General features: G+C 34.7%; 2 protein-coding genes across 2 annotated transcripts; both read right to left on the bottom strand.

Annotated features, from left to right (window-relative positions):
* Positions 1-5,267: 5,267 nt before the first annotated feature.
* Positions 5,268-10,728, bottom strand: LOC131598427 (uncharacterized). The gene is made up of 6 exons (XM_058871028.1): positions 9,488-10,728; positions 8,488-9,404; positions 7,169-8,389; positions 6,883-7,089; positions 5,927-6,784; positions 5,268-5,845 (listed from the first exon to the last, which is right to left on the bottom strand). Exons 1-6 carry the CDS (start codon positions 10,726-10,728, stop codon positions 5,268-5,270), a joined length of 5,022 nt encoding a protein of 1,673 aa, XP_058727011.1.
* A 1,288-nt stretch (positions 10,729-12,016) lies between these two features.
* On the bottom strand, positions 12,017-14,330 carry LOC131598426 (uncharacterized). Its single transcript, XM_058871027.1, has 11 exons — positions 14,057-14,330; positions 13,886-13,976; positions 13,677-13,801; positions 13,489-13,579; positions 13,249-13,408; positions 13,013-13,170; positions 12,818-12,938; positions 12,557-12,727; positions 12,434-12,472; positions 12,280-12,333; positions 12,017-12,184 (listed from the first exon to the last, which is right to left on the bottom strand). The coding sequence occupies exons 1-11, from the start codon at positions 14,328-14,330 to the stop codon at positions 12,017-12,019; spliced, it is 1,452 nt and encodes a 483-aa protein (XP_058727010.1).
* Between the last annotated feature and the right edge of the window lie 1,871 nt (positions 14,331-16,201).

Here is a 16,201-nt window from a genome sequence, read left to right as displayed (position 1 = left end):
ATTTTCAGTTAACTGAAAAACATATGGGTACAACATTCAGGTAAATGTTTTGAATCCACCTCATTAGGTAAAATATAATTACAACATTCAGTAAATGTTTTTTATTTGGAGTATATAAAAAATGTTAGAATAATTGGGTGCAATATTCAAAACATGAAACAAAAAAAAAAGGGATAATGTTTTAAGTTGGAGTATATTAAAAATAGGAAAATTGATATATATATGTATATATATAGTAGTCCACTAAGTACAACAGAAAAGTTAAAATGTGACCCAAAAAGAATGTAGAATAAGTCCAAAACATAAAAATATACTGAGCTGACAATAGATAGAGTTGGCCAAAAAAGCATTCACAAAATGACAAATTATCCATCAAACTAATGTACTTGCCATCTTTTTTTTTTCTAAAAAGGACAAAGGAAGTGCAATAGAAAAAGGGCCCAACGAAATCCACTTTAGGTAAAAAAATAGCATTAGTTGGCCCAACATAGAAACATCTGAATCTGACTGTACGTATAGAAACATCCGAATCTGAATGTATGTATTAATGTTAGTTTTCTAAGTTAAAAGGCATTATTTCCAAATACCAAGTTAGGGTTTTCCATTCGGCGGTAAGGAACAGCTTTGCGACACTGCAAGAAACACAATATCAGAGCAATGGCGTCTTCTTCGCGCTTCGATATTCCAGACCGGTAAGTTGCATGTTTCATTCTTTTATCAGTTGCATGTTCGCTGTTCTTGTTAATAAGTATAATTTGTCGTCTTTGCAAAATCAGAAACGAAGAGCAACTTGCGAGGGAAAATAACTGGGAAAGACTGAGTAGGGAGGCCGAGATTCGGCGAGTGCTGGAGTTGTTTAACGTTGTTGAGAAATGGAGGAGTGGTTGGGAAAGACCCAACCGTAGAAAATGGAGGGGATGCATGTGGAAACGTTCAGCACATTTTGGGGTGATTATGGGTGCTCTTGAGAAAAGACGATCTGCAGTTAAATGGAAGGCCGCTTGGCAAGCTCTCAATTCCGGGGTGGGCGGATATCGATCTGGAAATACCGAAGGGCATGCGGAACGACGAACTGTTATTGAACTATCTTCAGACTCAGAGAGGTATAATGTAGAAATGTTTTGTGTTATTAACTTCTTGGTTTCCTTGTCTGTTATCATATAAAAGGTAAAAATGTAGACATGTTTTGATGCATGTAACCTATAGTTGTTAATCTGTAGGCTTTAGATTTTTGCATAAGTTATGTGAAATTACTTAAAATGTTTATAAGACAGATGGAATAAAGATTTTCACCAAAAACATTTTCACAGATTTATTAAAAACATACTCTCATAAATGCTAATTAGATACTCTCAGTTGATAAGAAGCTGTGACATGGAATTACAGTCGTTTTAACTCCTGTTACTGATGTTGTAACTATTATATTAAGCTTGATACATGTTCTAAGGCTGTTCCTCGGGATGCAGGGATGACAACCTCGGCAATGAAAGTGATGATCGCAAGAAGCTCCGAAAGATTCAGAAAGGACAAAGTTCAGGTGTTAAAGGAAGGTAAAACTTGGTATTTGGTAGTTAGAAAAATTTATGATTCATCTTTGCGACAGACCATAACAATTACATAACAAATAATGGCAATGATTTAGTCATTAAAGTTGAAAAAATATTTACAAAGTTTTATTGTTGGTTTTCTGGATGCAGGGAGGAGGTCGATGGAAAAGAAAGGAGTTCCGATTGGAAGGGAAAAGCAATTATGGTAGAGGATACAGCTGAAGAAGGGTAAATATATTAATTTATGTTCTATATATAGAAGAGAAATCATAAAAAATTGTTCAATATTAATAGAAGTGTCATTTTTTTAGTAGTATATTCTGGTATAGTTTTATAGATTGAAGTGTTTATTTGTTTAACAGGAGAGCTGATGAGGTTGTTGTCATCGAAAAAGAAAAAACCTGGATAAAGGTGGTTTCAAAACCAAGGGCAATGGGCAGACAAGTTCTTGTAAGTTATTCAGTAAGCCTGTCCCATTTTCATGGATTTAAATCAAGATACTTAATGAATGCTTTTTGTTAACTCGAGTAATTTATATTAAATTTGTAGCAAATTCCTTCTGATGTAATTACTGGATGTGAACTGGAAGGCAGGACTGCCATCGGCCTATATGACACCGATCAATGCAAGGGCTACAAATGCGTTCTTAAGAAGAGAGATAATGTGAACGAAATGTTTCTTTGCAGCGGGTGGTATGAATATGGGAAAAGCAGGATCTTCAAGAAAGGTGATATTCTGCGTTTCACCATTAGGTACCCCCCTGTCGAAGAAATATTGGTCAGTGTTGATCGTGGGAATGAATGAAGAATTTGATGTTTGTTATGTGTCTTTTGGTTTAGAATGGTGTGACTTTTGTGGATGTCTAAGTAAGTTTTATTAAATTTTGTTGTAAAACATGTATGGACAACGTAAGTTGATATTATCTGCACTTTGGCACTGGTAATTATAGTAGTTTAATTATATCAATGGGTGTTTGTGATATATATATTAATATTTTTGATATAGCACTGGAGTGCTAGTTGAATGCTGTGGGATTTTTTTTGGTATATATACATTGCCATAAGTTGGATATTACACTTTTCGTATGATTATACCGTAAAATAATTTTCTGCCTAGGATATGTGTGTTGTTGGTAATGTATTAATTTATTTTTGTGAAGTTTACATACATAGAAATAACAATTATTTTTAAAATAAGTACATGTTAAAATTTTTAGAAGTAACAATTATTTTGAAAATAAGTGTTAAATATTTAGAAGTAAGAAGTTATTTTGGCTGATAAGTACATGTTCCTGGAATGAAATTGTAGTTCATAAGGTTGCATATAAAACAACAATAGATGGAAATAACAATGATTTTGAAAATAACTGTTAAATGGCTAAATAAAGGAGGATAGCGATAGTTGGAAATAACAATGATTTTGAAAATAAGTGTTAAATGGTTAAATATAGGAGGATAACTGGAGAAGTTTGTTTAGTTTTCTAATTAGAAATGGTAATCTATGTTTTCAACATTGAATTAAATAATGGTTTTGAAGGTGTAACAAATAAGTTTAGTTTGTATTCATAGAATTGGGCCAAGGCCCAATGTAGCCAAAAAAGATGAAACAAACTTAGCATATTTGTTAGATTATATTGATTATAGATTTCGGGAAAAGGCCAATGAACACATCAAAGATGAAAATACAATATCTGAAAATAATTTAAAAATAAAAAAATATTAACCAAGCATGCTAATAGATGATAAATATTAACCAAGATTTCGGGAAAAGGCCAATGAACACATCAAAGATAAAAATACAGAATGAGAATTAAATGATAAATTACAAAATTAAAAACTTAGCAACAGAACTGGCTAATGTAGAAATCGTGGGCCAGAGGCCCAATTTAACGGTGTACTACAAGTTGAGGGGAAAAGTTTCACATCTCTGTGTATAAAGTAGGTAGAGCTGCTGTTAGATTTGCCACAGATTTACCAAGCTCCTTACGCAACATCAAGTCACATCCTACTGTGTAGTTTGCAGAAATGTCAAGCAAGACTCCATTGAATTCGTTTGCGTTTCCAGTTGAAAGGAAAGAAATAGTTTTTCCTTTTCATAATCTGTTTCTTAAATGTAATTTCCTTAAGTATTGCTTTGACGAACAAATCTATAATGTTGTTGGTTTGTTTTTTCAGAACTCTGCAAGAATTGCAAGCGGAAACAGCATGGAGACGTATGTCAATAGAGAAGGCAATTCGGGCAGACATGGAAGAGCGTCGGCTAGCTATGGAGGCAAAGGAGATTGCTGTTATGAATGCCAGCAAAGAAAGAGAGGTTTCATCCGCCGTTGACGGTGGTACTGTTCAACAGAATGATTGTGGTTTGGAAGAAGCTGAGAAAGCTCAAGGACCTAGAGATGTGAAGGGAAAAAATATTGATCTGGGTGAAAGTTCTGAAAAAGTCGATGCAGGTGTTGTTAATGGGGTGCTGCATGCAAGGTATTGTGTTATGTAGTGTTTATGAAATGTGGATTATGTAGTGTTTATGAAATGTGGATGGTGAAGATGTTTAGATTTATTAAAATAAACGGTTTAAAGTTTGTTATACGGTAAAATGGAATTTCAGTTCGGATGATGATTCAAGTGAAGAAGAAATTCGTGACACGGCAACGTATTTCGTATGGAAGAAGAAAATTAAATCTGGAAAGACTGTTAGAAAGAATGTGTTTGTAAGTAATAAAAATATTCGAAATATAAATCTGTTATATGTACCTATGTGTTAATAATTTTTTATTGTGCAGCAAATTCCGCAGAATGTTATACGTAGGTGCCAATTGATCGAAAGGCCTATTGTGTTGGTTGATGCAAAAACAGGACAAAACTATGAGTGTGAAATCCATGTTGCTGAAAGAAAATACTGTGTTGAGAAGTATATAGGGCATGGTTGGTATGAGTTTGCCCGGGAGAAACAACTGAAAAGGGCTGATAGACTGTCCTTTAAGCTGCGTGATCCTCCAGCTACAAGATTGGTTGTCACCTTGTTGAATCGCTGAATCCAGGCTTAAGATCTTAAGAAGTTTGTAGTACGTTTAATAGTGTGTAAGATATTTATTATGAAGACATATTTTGAGTTGGTTGGGTAAAAAAGTTGAGGCAGTGTTTTTTGTAATAGTTATCACTGTCATGTAATGGAACTATGTAAGTTATAGTAAGTGGTTAATTAAGTAGGTTGGTTGGCAATAGAAGTCATGAAAAAGACTGGGATTTTGTATTGAAGCAGCGGTGAATATTAAGAAATGGTTGTTATTATTCTTATTGAATGGTATCTCAATAGTTATTATATAGTAAAGTTTCTATTGACAACATTTTGAGGTGGCATTGTGTGGCATAACTTTTATTGTGATTAAGGTTAAAAAGGCATTATTGACCTCATATTGTAAAGATGAAACATATATCAAAGATAAAAACATATATGTAACAATAAAAGTTATAAAATTGTCATATGAGGAGTTAAATATAATTACAACATATGTAACAAAAGAGTACTGCATTTCCAATTTGAACATATGTAACAAAAGTGCTAAATTGAAGTATAGCTAAGATGATAGGTTACTTGTGTTCAACATTCATAACCTGAAACAGAATGTAGAAGTTGAATTATAAATCTTATAATTGAGTCAACTTATTGAATTGAATGTAACAATGTAGACACCCATAGAAAGTTAAATGATGTATTTACCATTTAAACGTTTGCGAAGACTTCTTTGTAGACAACATTTGTTGTTGTAGACCTTGGTTTTTTATCATCATCATGCACCAAAATTTTGATCCCTTTTTTGGTTGTTACCCTTGAAATGGCCACATATAGTTGGCCATGGCTAAAAAGATCCTTTGGTATATAAAGTCCTACCCAATCGAGTGATTGTCCTTGCGATTTATTGATGGTCATTGCATAGGAAACAATGATTGGAAATTGTCTTCTATTCAATTTGAAAGGCCAAGGTGACTGTGATGGAGACATATCCATTCTTGGTATATAGGTTATTTTCCCATGGCCTTTACCACCCATAATTTTTGCTTCCAAAACATGGTTTGCCATTTTTGTGACTATCAATCTAGTCCCATTACACAAACCCTCCGATTGATCAATATTTCTCATAAGCATTATCGGGGTTCCAACCTTTAATGTTATGATATGACTGGGCAATCCAGATGTTCGTAGGGAACTCAAAAACTCAGGCGTAAGAACTGCCATAATGCCGTTATCATGAATTTCGGAACGATCAACAGAATTAGAACTGTAATATTCTTTGGATTCCCCTATAGAGAAAATAGAACATAAATATATAACTATAGTCAGTTGAAATGTAGAAATTAATTACGTAAGGATTAAAATAATACCTGGCATCATGTTTAGAACATGATTATTAACTTGTTCAACAACTTCAATTGTTGATGCTAATATAGCCCGACTTTTCAAGTAATCGAAAGATCTAAAGTTATCCAAGAAAGCAGGGTATGTACTGTCAACAATGGCAACAATGGGATCATCAAACTGTTCTATCAAGATTTCACGCGGAATATCAATTTCAGCATCGCCATCGTTAGGCTCAGAAAGTCGGCCTTCTCCCAATTTTAAAAGCCATTTCGAAAATTGATCAATTTCCTTCTTTTCTTCATCAGTTCTGCCTCCCTTCAATCGCATGTTTTTGGTTAAAGTCAAAACCTGACATGAGTGCCATATATACGACGCATTTATAGTAGCATGAACAATATCGGATCTACTACCCCTGGGAATAACAGGCAAGATTTGTCTGAAATCTCCACCAAATACCACCACCTTTCCACCAAAAATTAGTGTAGAATTGCTACCGGTACTCATAACATCCTTTAAGGTTTTGTCAAGTGCTTCAAAACAAAATTTGCTTGCCATGGGGGCTTCATCCCAAATGATCAAATCGGTTTCTCGAAGTAATTGTCCGTACTCATCATTATATTCAATTTTGCACGTCGAGTTTTCCAATGTGGGCACAGGCAATTTAAACTTAGAATGAGCTGTTCTGCCCCCAGGCAACAACAATGATGCTATTCCACTTGAAGCTACTGTTAAAACAATCCGATGTTTAGAACGCAATGCAGTCGCAAGTGTTCTCCACATGTATGTTTTACCGGTGCCTCCGTAACCATGCAAGAAAAATACACCCCCCTTTTGTTTGTTAACAGCAAACATTATCTTGTCAAAAATATTCCTTTGCTCATCTTGAAGAATATAAGATTGAATTAGGTAGCCGTAGGTATATCTTAAATTTATTTAAAATGTAATGTTAAATTATAATCGAAAATACCTGTTAGAGCACTGAAAAGTTGATCGAATTCAGACTTCATAAGATCGACGTCATAATTTCTTTCTTCGTAGATCAATCGATTTCCCAATTGTTGCAGTACATACTCGTCTGGATATGGGATAGGCTTGAAATCTTTAAGACTCCTGCGATTTGCTTGCAGCAATTTTTCGATTTCAATTAATGTCAAAGTCTTTGTTTGTTCCGCTGTCAGCACCAAAGCTGCTTAAAAGAACCATTCATTAATATATTGTAAGCAGTTTTTATTGAATAACAGTTTTGAGAAACTTATATCATGCACCTTTGTTTGATGCCAAAATTCTTTGGGCGTGCAAGATTCCATCCGATAGGAGTTCCCATGTTTTGTTCCACACATATGCGGGCCTGTTTACAGTCCCAGAAAGAAGCATAACAATAAATAATTTGCGCAAGAAATGTCCAGATCCCCATTGGCTGGCCTCTTTAATAGCACCTATATATTCTCGATCATCTTCCAGAAATCCCATTGCAAAGCATGCGTCCCTAAATGAGTCGTATTGTTTCTCTCCGATCTTGCGAATGTCTTCATAAGTTTTTGGTCCTCTCACAACGGTTAGCATCATCCTCAGATAATAGAGTTCCCCGGTGGTTGGTGGAACCCAAATGAGCCTTCCAATTGTAAAACCTTTTTTCCTTGGTTTCCATGAGCGTGTTTTTTTCACATATACAAACTTAGAAACAAATTGGCCATATGTCAACTGTGCTGCATCTTCAAACTGAGCATTTGCAAGTAACCACGAAGTAAACATGGATTCTGTTATACTTGCTTTTTCTAAAACATTTTCCATTCTTTCAAAATCAGTGTAGTACAACGGCTTTTCACCGATTAGATGATAGAACATACGCTCAACAGCGGGTTTCCTTCCATGAATCTTGTAAGAAAAAAGCCGCCAACATGCTTCAGCTGGTGATACGTATCTACAATCAAGGTATTCTTTAATTTCATCAATTACCTTCTCACCATTATTGGATGAAGTTCGTGATCGCGAAACAGATGCTGTGATACGATCGTATCCCTTGTGTATATACTTGAACAGGTATTTGATTGAGGTGCTCTGGTTACACCACTCCATGTTGATGTGAGCTTGATATTTAAGGAGTAACCTGGTATTATACGGAACGACGGACCTGTTGTCCAAGGTTATACCATTTTTAACAACAGTAAAAGTTTGTGAACTTCTCCTGTAAACTGGATAACCTTCATGATCAACAATGGTAGTTTCATTGAACTTTTTAGGGAAAAACTTAGAACATTTTCCATGTTTCATGCATGGACATTTTGGTCGTGCAAGACCACATGGTCCATGCATCATTTGTGTCTTAACTAAATGGTACAACCTAGGATGCAGTTGTGGATCGGGGATTTCCGCTGAAATTATGTTGTCAATATCTGGTGGAGTGGGATACTTGCTTAGTGGATGTAAAAATAGGAGAATATGAGCATGTGGCAATCCCCTTTTTTGGAATTCTATAGTGTAGATGTCTGAAAATTAATAAAGCAGTTGAATATTAGATTAATGTTTATACATTGCGAAGTTGTATTCTATAAAAAAAAGATATCAGATGGATTAAAAAACTTACAGGCCAGGACTTTTCCAAGAACATGCCGCTTTGTTAAATCAACCATTAGCTCGTCAAACTTCATCTTGAAGACCTTTGAAACTATGTCGGGGCGATCAGTTGGGGTTAAATTCCTCATGGATAGGTGACGTGTAATCTCAGGCCATTTAGGATTGCAGGTAAAAGTTAAAAATAAATCAGGGAAGCCAATAGCACTGGAAATAGCCATTCCATCGAAATACAATTGATCCATGTATCTCTTGCTGCCTACAAATGAGGATGGTAAGACAATTCTTCTTCCAGTTTTAGAATGTGGTTGTTGTGTGGTGCTTTCAGATTGTTCACTAAGCTTGGTATATTTCCCAACTCTTAGCTTGGATTGATTTTTTCTCAGCCAGTTAAGTCGTTCTGATTCCATCATTGTATATCCATCGACTAAAAACTGTTGAAATAGTCTCCTTGAATGAAGTAGTGTCCTTGCCTCATTTTTGCGTTCATGCAATCGGAAACATAACCAATCTTTGATTGTTTGACGATTTTGCTTTGTCACTTCTTTTTCATGTTTATACTTGTGCAGTATATTATCCCTGTATCCATCTTCTCCATATGCGAATATCATTGGATATTGATAGGCTAGATAGGCTGAATGAAACTCATCTATCCTTTGTAGATGACCGTCACGGTGTTGAACAATAATGTCTCTCTTAGATGCGGTGTCGACATCACCCACAATAAGAGCAGCAACCTCCGATACGGTTGGATGGTTATAGACACGACCATCTGAAGATCGTTCTGAAATAAGTTTCAGTTTGATATCTTGGAAACCTGTCTGTTTAATCATATCCCTTGCCATTCTAAAAGCTTTGGCATGAGGATTATATTCATCTAACATCAACTTCAACTTAGTAACAATAGACCTGTCAACATTCTTGCTGTCCCTATCATGATAAATATAGGATGTTAATCTCTAAAAAGAAAGTGCAATGCAAAGAAAAATAATGAGAGAAGCGAATGGACAAACTTGAAACATTTGATTCTGTTGTCAATTTCATTGTCCGTATCAAATATATACAGTTGAGCATATTTTGGTATTTCTCCTTGTTCAGGAAGCAAGCTGCCGATTCGGTGGCAAGTTTGTCCATGCAATCTTAATGTTGGAGGACCTCCGCCTTCATTGATAGAAGTGTCAAACTTCATTCCAGGGGATGTAAATGAAAACATTGCGTTGTAGGTTCGTATGTTGTTTTGGAAATTGTTTGCATCTTTCATATTGGGATCAAAGAGAAGAGTGTTAAGAAGTGGTGGTGGTGTTACCAATAATGGGACAACAATCTTGCCTCCCTTACAGCATAAACTGAAATTTGGGATTGTTGTATGTCTTGACTTCCCTTTACGTTCCTGATACCACATATAGGCATCACAGTGTTTGCACTCCCATACAGGATCTCCAATATCAGAGTATACTATATTTGTCAAATAGGGTAACTTGTTAATAAAAACTGGCAGATTATACAAATTAAGATGAACAATATAAGGATAGGTGTTAAAAAAAAAAGGACCTTCATCATGGCAATTTACTAAAGGAACCGCGGGTTGATCTTGATCTCCATCTGAATCAGAATTGGCATCCATAGCATTGTCCTCCTCAGATTGGCTGGAAGAATCTTCGCTTGAGTAATCAGCAGCAGCCAATGTTGTATAAAACTGAGAATGTGCGGCACGGGGCTGCATTATTTGCGGTGTTGTGTGGAGATTGGTATTGGCATTTACAGTAGCTTTATGAGTAGGAGTGGTTTTATTGAAGCTGTTTATAAGATTTTGTCTAAGTGGAAGAGTAAAGAATGGTGTCTTTGCATTGTTTCTGTTTTTCAAGTGACGGCTAGAAGAAGCTGTATGAGCGAATTTCGATCCATTTGTGTGTAAAGGTGCATGTTCCGTGGATGACATCGTTGGAATGGGAGTAGTTGATTGAAATTGCCTGAAATATGGGGATACATTTTCCTTATTGGCATAGTCAAATGGAAGGATGTTTGCTATGTGAGGGGTAGTTGAAACAGGAAATTGGTGTTGGGTTGAGGTAGTTGGTGTAGTGTTAATATTTTGGTACGTTAGCAAATTTGGAAGGGGTGTGAGATGTTGATGAGACGATTGAGAGGAACTAACAATGCCAGATATGTTTTTCTTTGTGTTCAAGGTGAGTCTTCTTCTTTTCCTAGCCAGGAAAGCTGGGGTTTGTTCATTGGTAAAATGTGGAGGTTCCATTTAATCCCAGAAAGCTATTTGTTTCTTTTGCATAGATTGTTTCCAACTGGCAATGAAAATCGGCAGAAGATATTTGTTTCTATTGCATAGTTGTTGACATAGTTGAAGCCAAGGTGTTGTTTAAGTTGGATTGATGAAAGATGAAAATATTTCAGTTTGTGTGTTGTTTTGTGTTTTGGCGGTTTATTGAAAGAATGAAAGATGAAATTTAAATTTTTGAAAACAAAGTTATTTGGTTTGTGGGGTAGAGAGGCGGGCAAACCAAAAAGAAATGATACAGTTGACATTTTAAAGGTGGCATTTGGAATAAGGAAAAAGTGTGACAACAAAATTTGGAAAAAGATAAAAAAGGTACAAACTCTCTGCATAAAAGAAGTTGTAATAATGCAATAGAGTATTGTGGGGCCAGGTTCTATTAGTTAGAAGTGGCTATATGACTAAAGAAAGCTGCATTGGGAACACAAAGAGTACATGCACTCATGAGCTTTGGTATATGCAGCACCGATTAGGGTGAGAAGTACGGTTTTTTGGTGAGGGGCCGGGTGCACAGGCTGTAGAGTTGCATTTCCTGACGTGTACCTTTGGAAAAGTAATAAAAAAATGATTATCTACATTGTAGTGTGATATACAAAATCTTGGGTATCCAGATTTCTAATCATATATTTATTATCAAATGGTATAGTTTAATTGAAAAAGAGTATTACTATTGACTTATTAGACTGAAGTGTGTAAGACGAGAAAAAGAGAAGTGGAAAGAAAATGCTAAATTGTGGGGATCAACATAAAAAAGGATATATATATTATCAGATTTTATTGTTTAGCGGAAAAAGAGTATTACTATTGGGTTATTAGATTAAAGTGTGTAACACCAGGAAAAGAGAAGTGGAATTACTTTGCTTATTTTATTCAGATTAAAAGTAATGTTATTGACTTATTAGATGAAGTTGAAAAAATTCGATGATATAGTTATTCTAACTTCTTGAGAACCTTGATGAAATTAGATTTATATTATAATCAGCAACATTTGGGTTTTGTAAAAACAATAATTCATTATAAGTGAAATTAAATGGACATTATAAAGAGCAGAATGAGATAGGAGCTGGTTATAGGGACATGGTAATAAAGATTAGAAATTAGCTCAACAACAATAAGCAAAATGTATAATATTTAAAAACCATTGTCTAGACTGAAAAGTAGTCATGTGTTTTGTGGTAACTGAAAACATCAGAAGAGGTTACTTAGTCATATTACAAAAGAAGTTCAATTCAAAATATTCATGGAAAGCAATCTAATTCTCCAGCTTGATATGTTTTTTCATTTTTGTTGAAGACTGTTGTCCTTCAGATGTCTGAGATGAAAGAGTAATAATATCTTGTGATTCATGAGGAGCAATCCGTTTGGCTGCTGAAGTGGGTGTAAGCGGTTCCGGCAATGTATTAGACGTAATATCGGTTTCCTGATAAGAAGAATTTTTCACACAAATGTATACATATTAAAGAACGGACTCTTATAAATATTACGTAAACAAAACATCTTTGGAATGGTTAATACCGGAATGATGTCCCAATCGTCCAATTGGGAAGCTTCAGCAACACTCTCATTGTTCTTAAATAAGATAAAAGAAAAAATCAGTGTAGTATTCAAACAAATAAGAATTAAACATAAGTGAGAAATCTATAATATAAAAAGGCTATGTTAAACACACCTGTGTTAGAGTAGGAGTGGTCATCATCTGTGAATCAGGCTAATAAAGAAAAGTCAAATGCTAGAAGTGTATACATTTACAATGTTTATATTTGAATCTTATAAAGCAGCATAACACACGTACCAATTCCTGGCCAAATGAACGTAGTATATCCCGTTTAACAATGTCATCCTCAAGTATAGACATAACAGATCCATTTTCCCAGTCAGGTTGCCATTTGACTTTGAAAACCATGGTCTTTCCAACTAATGCATCAAGTGCCACAGGGAAATCAAGAGGGTCGGTAACACCAGCCTTTGATAACAAATAAATAAGTGAATAAAGAGTTTCAGAAAGATAGGCTGAATGAATAAAAAATTGGCATATAAAATGGTATGATAAAACCTCAATCAAGTCAGTGCGCATCTGAGCAGCAGTGACCTTCAACAGTTGAAAAGCTTCACGGTCCCATATCACAAAGGTAGCTTTTGTTCCAGCATTAAAAACCTCAATTAAAATTTTATACCTGTTTTACATTGAGATGGTGAGTATACAGTCCTGGAAGAAAATGAAGAAGTCATAGAAGCAGTATCATGTCACCTGTAAATTGCAGTCTCAGTTTTGTGGCCAAGTGGACATTCATAAGGTGGTAGCAATCCTTTGGCTGTCCTAGGACACTCATGACATGCTTGGTAATACCATCCACCTTGAGCAGCTTTTAGTTTGGTGATCGTTGCCACCGTCACGCATTGAGCCAGCTGAAATTGAAAGGATAGTTACAGAAACAACTTTGGTGATGTAAAAGGAATATTAATGAGCTACAAAGTAGTCGATACCTCCTTGAGTTTTACAATATCAGCCAAAGTATGTACAGTTGCCTTATACATAAGCTTGTCATAAGGAGTGTGCTGAGAAGAACTTGAGTATTGTGACATAGTTTGGGACTGCAAACTCAAAGCCTGGCTTGAAGAACCTGATTCAGTGTACTTGGGAAGGCTAAAAAAAAGATAATAAGAAATCAAGCATACAGGCTTTTGATGAAAATCATACTGGAGAAATGGGAGATAAAAAGAAACCTTCCAATAAAATCTTTAATCTCAGGTAAGTCAGCATTGAGATGCAACTTTGTAACGTTGAAAGTGTTTGAAACAGACAATGGATACAATCCTAATGTTGAAATGGAAGAATAAAGTTAGTTAGATGATTGTAAATATACAAATAAATAGTATGGTAAATATGTTGTAAATGTATAAGAAAGTGAGACCTTCTTCCTTGACCTTTGCATATTGCAAAACAATTATGATTGGAGTAGTATCCTTTCTTGTCTTACTAAAATCATGGAATTGCACTGCATATCCTTCCCACAAAGTGCAATTCAAATTGTTGTCCCTAAAAACAAAGACAAGCATATTAGAATGTTGGTATGACAAATTTGAAAAGATTAGTAGGAAGTAGAATAATAGGCCTATTTACGACAAATCTTTCAAACATAGATTGATCTGTTGTTTCTTCCCCCCTTGTTGAAGTTGTGTATAACCAATTTCTGTGACCATTCCAATGACATCTGGGAAAAAAAATAACAAAATACAATAATATAAGAAATATGTTGAGCACATAAAGTAAATGAAGTTTAGCTGTTCATACCTATTAGGACATCCTTTTTCCAATTCCCAGAGATGAGATCAGTAAAAGAAGTGAATTTAAGTGGCTTTGCAGGAATATCATGTTTATTCTTGTCTGTAACAGATGTACCACCAGTAAATGTCAACATAAACTTGTGATCTGAAGGCTTGAAAAGTAAATCATTCAGAGAGACTTGGAAGTTCGAAATGGTGTAGGTGTTGTCAACGGTTAACAGTGCATCATAAGTTTGTTTAAAAGGATGTGGAACTTTGACATGGATGTCACAACCCTGCATGATAGACGAACAACCAAACATTTTAAGAGCAATATTTAATGAATTGTGGAAACACATATGATGAAAGATGTTAGTTGAAGATAGTTACAACAATAAACCACAAGAGGATGTAAAATAGGGTTAGCAGAAACAACAAAAATAACAGAAATTATGTTGTATACAAATGGCTAACCGTACAGTCATATGAACCCAACAACTCAAAGCAGTGATTAAAATAAAATGGAGGTTAAAAAAAAGGATGTATACGAAGAGAGGAAAAACGGGAAAACGAAGAAACTCAACAACTTGATAACCAGTTAGACATAGGTAGAACTTCATCGTCAACGGCTAAAAAGAGAAGGATAGAAAGAGATGCTTACATCTTTGTCAACGACAACCAACTCAAAGTGTTCTTTGTTCTTATTAACAACCGTCCATCTGTGATGGATACGGACAGCAAGTTTCCAAAGCTCCTTCGTATCATCAATGTTCTTCACCAGCTCAAACGGTCTAGCCATGAAAATCTACAAAACCAAAAAATCGATTTGGAAGTGAAGACCGAAAGGAAGAACAAAGTAAAAGAAGGGGAAAGAAAGATTGATACCTGTTCTAGGTTTTGTGTGTTGGGTTTGCTCCGGAGAGAGGAGGGAGAAGTGAAATGTGAAGAAAGAGAAGAGGAAAGAAAGAAAGACAAGGAAAGAAAGAAAGAGAACCTGCAAACAGTGCATCTCATTGGGAAGACCATGAGGGAGCAGTTGTTTTGCAGAGAGAACTTGCTCCATTTTTCTGGTTCGTCTTCAACTGGAACGTTGCAGAAAAATATAAAATAATGTGAGCAGCCAATGAATGAGTACCAAAGTACCAATTAAGTAACTAATACCATCTAATTGTCTGACAAATGGTTACTTTGGACCTAAAATGCCCCCATAAGTGAGATTTGTCACCCAATTAAGCAAGGGTAATGGTGTATTAACCAGAACAATTTTCTTTCTTATATTATAGATAGATATATATGGACGGACCTGCGTTAACGTGTCTGTGGGCTGGTGCCCCACAAAATTTTGAATAAAGCTTCATTAATGTTACATACTCCCATATACATATTATTAATATATTATGGGTACAAAACATTATTAACCTTCCATAAATATATACAGTAAATAACGGAATATATATATTTGAATGTGTGCTTATAATTTTGATAAAATTGAATATTATAGTAACAATATAATAAATAGGGTTAATGAACTTTTTGGTCCCTCTAAATACTGCAGATTTCGTTTTTAGTCCCTCCAAAATTTTCCTTTAAGAAATCGTCCCTTCAAAATTTTTTGCCTAAACTATTGGTCCCTAACGTCACATTTGCTAGAGATTAGCTACGACTTTAGCCACCGATTAACTACGAAATTTGACGTGAGGGACCAATAGTTCGGAAGAAAAATTTTGAAGGGACGATTTCTTGAAGGAAAATTTTGGAGGGACTAAAAACAAAATTTGAAATATTTAAAGGGACGAAAAAGTTCATTAACCCTAATAAATATTTATAAATTAAAATAATTATTTATAATTGTTTTCTTATACCATTTAACAAATTGTTTGAAAAAATATTTGATTGCCCCCACTATACAACTTTTCTGGGTCCATCCCTTTATATAAATAAATATATATATATATATATATATATATATATATATATATATATATATATATATATATATATATATATATATATATATATATATATATATATATATATATATATATATATATATTTGTGTGTGGGTTATTTTTGTGACACCACTACTTGTTTTTTGAAAGAGTATCTTAACAAGCTTTCAATAGAAAATTGGTAAACTCTTAGGGAAATGTTACCTAAACACTCCTTTTAAAAA

Source organism: Vicia villosa, linkage group LG4 (genome assembly GCF_029867415.1).
Source record: "Vicia villosa cultivar HV-30 ecotype Madison, WI linkage group LG4, Vvil1.0, whole genome shotgun sequence".
In the NCBI taxonomy this organism is placed as follows: domain Eukaryota; kingdom Viridiplantae; phylum Streptophyta; class Magnoliopsida; order Fabales; family Fabaceae; genus Vicia; species Vicia villosa.
The sequence above is the reverse complement of the archived record's forward strand: the minus strand, read 5'-3'. Positions and strand labels throughout refer to the sequence as shown.